The sequence below is a fragment of the Gymnoscopelus braueri genome (genome assembly GCF_963280865.1).
Source record: "Gymnoscopelus braueri genome assembly, chromosome: 6".
NCBI lineage: Eukaryota > Metazoa > Chordata > Actinopteri > Myctophiformes > Myctophidae > Gymnoscopelus > Gymnoscopelus braueri.
Genome location: NC_137607.1, coordinates 45,692,014 through 45,698,915, shown reverse-complemented (window position 1 = coordinate 45,698,915; position 6,902 = coordinate 45,692,014). Strand labels below are relative to the sequence as shown.

Sequence of the window (6,902 nt, the reverse complement as noted above, 5' to 3'; positions counted from 1 at the left end):
TTATCATATCTTTGATCCTGTGTCACCGCATCCATTGTCTGATGACCCGTTTAAGATGTTCAGAATGTGTGATTTCCACCGATAAGTTCCAGACAAACAAAACAAAATACAGCCGTCTAATCCAGGGCAATGGTTCTCAAAGTGGGTACGGGGACCCCACCCAACATGGCATCACAATCATTGAAACCACTTTATCCATTTATTCGTTGGCTATTCAAAAATAGCAGATCTACACACTCACAGCTTGTAGATTTTTTTATTTTATTTTTTACAAAAATCTTCTCTTCTGGGGGTCCCTGGCACAAAACCTTTTCAGATGTTGGGTCCGCGGCCAAATACATATCAATTTGGGGGTCCTTGGCACGAAAACGTTTGAGAAACACGGATACAGGACACACTCTAGAAAGGACTTGGTGAGGAGGACCATGGTTTGTGTTTATAGGCATTTATTTACAAACATGAGTCCTATGTACATTTTGATTTCTTTCAATCAAATCAACATATTTACATAATCCAGACATAATCAACACCCACTACACCTTCAACATTCAGTACTATCATCAGTGAACATCATTGAATTAATACCAATAAATTCCCCCCACATTAAATTAAACGTCACACACCCTCGCCTTGCCCCCCAAACCCCCTGTTGTTTTTTCCAGGAGGAGGGACTATTTAAGTTAACATGTCATAATACGCGTACCAGCAGTAGTTAATAATTTGTTTCACAGTTTCATTGTAAACCCCTCAACCCAAAGTCATGTCAAGTATATCAGCACATTCAAATTCAAGGACAACATTATATGTAACAAGTTTAGACAAGTTTCTTATTTTCTCTTTCTTTTTTTTTTGTCATTTCCAGTAGTATGCTAGTAGAAGTCCAGAGCATTGAGCTTTGCTGCAAAACCTTGAGGATTAATTTAACAGTGTAAAAAGTCAAAAAATGGACCCGTAAGAGTAAAATGTTTAACCCCCTCAGAGTTAAATTAACACTCAGGATTTTGGCAGTGTGTTCAAACTTATTAACAGAAGTGCAAGGTCTCCTGCTACAGCAGCCGAGCTAAATCTTACATGAAGAGCCATGTCTGTGAGATGATGGAATTCTGGAAAAGTTTCACAAAGAGGAAAAGATGTCCAAATATTTAGCTATGAGCAGTGGTGGACAGTAACAAAGTACATTTACTTGAGTACTGTCCTTAAGTAAAAACATTTTTACTAGTATCTGTACTTTACTTGAGTATTTGTATGCTTATGACTTTTACTCCACTATATTTCAAAGACAAATGTTGTACTTTTGACTCCACTGCATTTCTTGGAATGGAAAAAGTATATTATGAATTAACCACTTAAGCCCAATTTCAATTCGAATATAGTGAAAATAGCTGATCAACAACTAGCTCACAAAGCGACACGACGCGTTGTGAGCTTGTAGATCTGCTACTTTTTTACTATTATTGTTTGTTTGTTTTTCATCGGGAAAATCTAAAAATTTTGGGAGGGAAATGTCCACATTTTTGTGCAGCAATGCATTATTAATACAAAAAAAGAAATGTAATTTCTTTTCAATACTTAAGTATTTTTTTAAAGCATTTACTTTTGAATACTTAAGTATTTCTTTTACAAATTTGACAGAGTAACTTTCACTCTTAAGCATGATTTATACTTCATTGCACACTGGTGTTGCCTGCGCTAAATAGCAGATATACAAGCTCACAACGTATCACATTCGACGTGTTGTGAGCTTGCAGATCTGCTATTTATTGAGCACCAAACCGGCACGCTACTAAGTATAAATCAAATATTTGACCATGAGTATCTATCTATACATTGACTCCAGTACTGTGGTCGAGTACTTTTGTCCACCACTGACTTATGATGAGATGAGAGGCTGTTTGAACTACACACCGCTGAGGTAGAGACACAATAGTTTCTTTCTCTGGTCTGAGACCCAGTTGTTGAGCTACCAGCGCATGTCAAGCTCTGGTCCACATGAAGCTCAGGTGCAACACTCAGTACTTTAAGGTCAAAAGCCTGACACGTTGTGGAGCAACTGGCTGTCCTTTGTTGCAACACTTAATGCCACACTGGCTCCAACCTTGGGGTCATAAGTCTCTGGGATTTTGCCTGCTGACAATAAAAGTCCTTCAAAAAGAGCATATAAATAATTCTAAAGTCAACATAGAAAACTCCATATAATTTACTTTGACGGCAGTGGCTGCCACTCCACACAACCTGTGTCGCGGTACTTAAATAGAAATTCAAATATTGAAGTCCGGGTCCTTCTCCAAATAAAGGAGAACTTAAATCAGAGTTAACTCGGAAGTTAACATTTGCCCTTCTCTCTCTCTCTCTCTCTCTATCTCTCTCCCCCGCCGACTCTGTGTTTCTGTCACGCGCAAACACTCTCCAACTCGTACCCACCGAGGCAGAGCTTATGGTCCGTACTCCCCTTCACCTGGGTCATCCCGCTCGGCTATAATAAGATCTCCACTTTCTGTGAGCAGATCAAATCACTTTTCACCAGATTCCACATGTGCTCCAGGTCCGGCGGCAGCAGCTTGTGAACCACAATCATGCTCCTAAAAAAGCAGGGTTCTCTGTTCAACTTGCTGCTCTTGTTTTTCACCAAGCCAAACGTCTTAAAGGCGTTATGCTTGACGGGGGTGACCTGGAGCACCTCCAGGCACATGCCCAAGAACACGTCGTCGATGGGGTACAGTTCCAGGGTGTCGGCGGCCCCGTGGAGCCTCCTGGCCAGGGGTCCGTCCATCAGGAAGCCCCCTCCGCCGGCGTACGGCGGGTAGTGCGTCTTGTTGTACAGCGCCTGGGGGATGTAGTACTTGTTGTCCTTCTTGCGGATGGGCTTGGCCTTGAAGAGCACGTCGCCCACAAACAGGTCCTTGGCGTCCCGGCTGATCTGCAGGAACTCCAGGATGTTCTCCACGCTGACGAAGACGTCGTCGTCCCCCTTGAAGATGTAGCGCACCTCGGGGCAATACGTGTTGAACCACTTGAGGAAGTGGGTCTCCTTGAGGGTCAGGTTGAAGAAGCTGTCCTGGAAGTCCCACTGCAGGATGTCCCCGTAGATGTAGTCCTCGTACTCCAGCAGCTTCTGGTGGTTGGCCCGCTCCGCCTCGTTGGACGGCGTGCCGAGCAGGAAGAGCGTCTTGACCCTCTTGCCGCCCACCACCTGCTCCTTGCCCCAGGTCTTGCGGATCATCTCGCGGCGGTCGTGCTGGGTGACCACCGACTTGATGACCATGAGCAGGTGGGTGTCTCCGGAGCACTTCTCCGGGTGGTTCATGAGCATGGGGAAGTACCGGCAGTGTCGGTACAACAGGAACTGCTTGAAGTTGGCCTCCAGGCTCACGAACCAGTCCTGCCTCGAGAGGTTGTGGTTGGCGCTGCAGTTGGAGCTGGTTATGTCCCAGGTCCTGGGGCCGTTGTCCTGGGTGACGACAGGCCCCTCTGTGGTCTCCACCGTCTCCGGCGCCGGCGGCTGGGGCTTGCTAGTCTTCCAGAAAGTGCTGGTCCCCGGGTAGAGACCCCTCCTCTCCTGCGAGGCGCTGCCAGCCTCCCTGTCCCCTCCTCCCATGGAGGCCTCCTGGCGGGTCTGCCTCTCGATCTGGAACGGAGCCCCTGTGCTGACGTTCCCCCGCTGCATGACCGTCAACGCCACCACAGCCAGGAAGAACATAACACTGACTCGCTTGTACACCCGCCATCGATCCCTGTTGTTCATCCTGGGGGAGGAACACAATAACACCACACACATAAATCTCAATGTCATTTCAAAGTCTGTTTGATAGGACAGTCAGTGTGTGTGTGTGTGTGTGTGTGTGTGTGTGTGTGTGTGTGTGTGTGTGTGTGTGTGTGTGTGTGTGTGTGTGTGTGTGTGTGTGTGTGTGTGTGTGTATATCTATATATCTCGTCTCTGTCGGGTGGAAACCTCATACTGTATGTCCAAAACTGTTACTTTTCAGGATTCAAATCACAAGAAAAAAGCTCATGGATCTTGTGGATCTGCTGCTTTTGATACGTTTGTGTGACACTGTAGTATGATCAAGTAGGTCGGACATTTATTTACAAAAAACACAAAAAGTTAGAATATGGAGAAGCAACGACATATAGGTTCCACAATGGACCATCAATACCATATATTCTGCTGAGAGGTTCAAATGTATATTTTGCGTGCATAATAGTTGGCTTGCAACTGGCTGGCAACGAGGTGCCTCCCTCTCACTCCCTCATTTTGTTTATTGCCCACAGGGGAATATTTTCTCTTCTACGTATAGCCTCTAACGCATGGGAACGCATGAGTGCAGATTTCCATCCCAACAGTGTATTGTTATTATAATGATGTTGTTATGGTGGCTTTAGGAGGAACAGGCTAAACATTTAAAAACAAAACATAAAATAAACCAGACCGTTATTAGGGCCTAAAATGACCAAATCACTGCATTTGTTGACTAACATAACCCTACATTTTAAACCAAAAGTTTTTCTTAATAAAAAAAAAGTTTTTCCTCCCACATAGATAATTAACCATGTTTTCTTCATCAGCTTACAATGTGTTATTTTCAAGTCAGTGATACTGATCAAGTACAACAATCAGTGCTCGGATTGATTTATTGCTTCTTTTCTTCTTTAAACGTTTTAATCATCGCACCATGAATAGAATAGCCTAAAGCCTACTGTAGGCTATGTGGAGCGCTATAGCCTTGCATGCATGAAGAGTCAAGACTATCATCGTGCATTTGATCAAGTCTGACTTTTGCTTTCGTAGCCAGGCTATATCATATATATAGGAAAGCAAAAGTCAGACTCGATTATATGCATCTATGATAGACTCTTGATCCAACTAGGCTAGTGGAGCGCTTGGCACCTTTGCACTTTTTCACTCACGATGTCATCACGATAGACTGGACTGGGGCTGCTGCAGCGCAGACACTCCCTATGTGGTGGGAGTCGGTAACGTGAAAGCTCGCCCCAAAACACGCTCGCCCCCCCATTTTTTTCGCGGACCAGCGGTTCTCGTATTCTTGAATTTGTTTGACTGAGAATAAGGTTAGAAATAAGTTTTGGTTAGGCCTAGTTTTACTGAGTTTAAGTTTAGGAATGAGATTAGATTTAGGCATAGTTTTACTGAGTTTAAGTTTAGCAATTGGGTTAGGTTTAGGCAGAGTTTTACTGAAGTTAAGTTTAGGAATAACAAGGTTAGGTTTAAGCAGTTTTGCTGAGGTTAAGTTTAGGAATAATTTTAGGGTTCGGCATAGTTTTACTGTGGTTACGTATAGGAATAAGTTTAGGTTTAGGCATAGTTTACTGAGGTCACGTTTAGGAATACCAGGTGAATACCGCCGGATTTGCCCGGGGCGACTGTGTTTTGGGGCGAGCGTTTTGGTATTAGTGGTAATCTACCTACATTAGTTTACATGGCCTAAATAATAAACTAAATAATAATAATCCACCAAAACCTATTACGTAGTAGCTACTGTAGGCAGGCTATATTTGCAAAGTACAACAAAGATGCACCTGAGATCTGCAGACTGTTACTTTCGTACTAGTTGGGACACACTTGATGCTCTGTGTGAATCTGGTGATTTCAATCTCTCATTAGATCTGGTTGCTGTTTAAACACGACGAGTAGATTATGTTCTATTCTGTGCGTAATTACGCGTAAATCACTGAACGCACGATCAAGACAAACACAGGCTATATTATTATATTATCTATCAGAGTTTGTGTGAGAAGTTCAACGTAAAACAGCACTTATTTAACAAATAAACAGGTAAAGTAGAAATGAATGCAACTTACATTTTCTCGCGTGATTCTTGCAAGACAAGACAAGACAAAATCGCTGGTTTGCTGAGCCCAGAAAAAAACCCAGGTGTAATTAAATGGAGTTATATTGTCCGTTTCAACAGTTTCCCCAAGTTATATCCGTTCCAGAAATATAAGAGCGATGCGATCAGAAGACGCAAGCATTAACTTTCCTCCAGTCTCAGCAGCACCACGCTGGGTCTGAAGCTCTACTGCACACTAACCACTCTGACAGGATGGATGGAGCTTTTGAAGGCGCGGTGGGCGTTACTGAGCCCGATGGGGGCTGTTCTGATGTCTGATGTAGGCTATGAGGAGGTAGGCTGATGGGGGCTGTCTGTCTGATGTAGGCCAGTGGTTCTCAACCTTTTCAGGCCACGACCCCACAAAATAATCATATTATTTGAACTGGGGACCCCCCCAAAATAATCATAATTTGAACTGGGGACCCCCGACCCCGAGAAGTACTTGGAATGTAGGAGTTGAGGCATTACATTTAGTTTGACTCGGTTCCACAGATACATATTTTGAAAATAGCAGATCTACAAGCTCACAATGGCTCACATCTTGTAGATCAGCTATTTTCAAAAAAATTGCCTCTTTCTTCTTTCTTTTTTTTTTTTACCAGTTTTTATATTTTGTTGATTAATTTTGATGCAGTAATGGTCTTTTTCTTTTCTTTCTTTTTTGTTTTGTTTGTTGAGGTATTAAAAAGGTCTTAAAAGTCCTTAAATGGACACTACACTGCCATCTGGGGACCCTCCGAAATCATGTGAGGACCCCCCTGGGGGTCCCGACCCACAGGGTGAGAACCAGTGATGTGGGCTAAGAGGCGGTAGGCTGATGGGGGCTGTCTGATTTAGGCTATGAGGAGGGTACTGAGTAGGGATGGCCTCTAGTCCGCCCAGCCCAGCATCCTCTTCTCCCATGATCTACTCGACCTTTCAGCTCCGTAACTAACTGTATAATAAGTAGGCTACAAATAGCCAGTGGTGGAATGCAGTGCATTTACTCAAGTAGGACTGGACTTAAGTACAGTAGCTGCAATTCAGAGGTGAATATACTTATACTTGTGTAGG

General features: G+C 43.7%; 1 protein-coding gene across 1 annotated transcript; it reads right to left on the bottom strand.

The window, feature by feature from the left end:
- Positions 1–535: 535 nt before the first annotated feature.
- b3gnt7 (UDP-GlcNAc:betaGal beta-1,3-N-acetylglucosaminyltransferase 7) lies at positions 536–6,024 on the bottom strand. The gene is made up of 2 exons (XM_080430889.1): positions 5,818–6,024; positions 536–3,743 (listed from the first exon to the last, which is right to left on the bottom strand). Coding segments are annotated over exons 1-2 (1,272 nt in total). The 5' UTR covers positions 5,820–6,024; the 3' UTR covers positions 536–2,473.
- Positions 6,025–6,902: the final 878 nt, after the last annotated feature.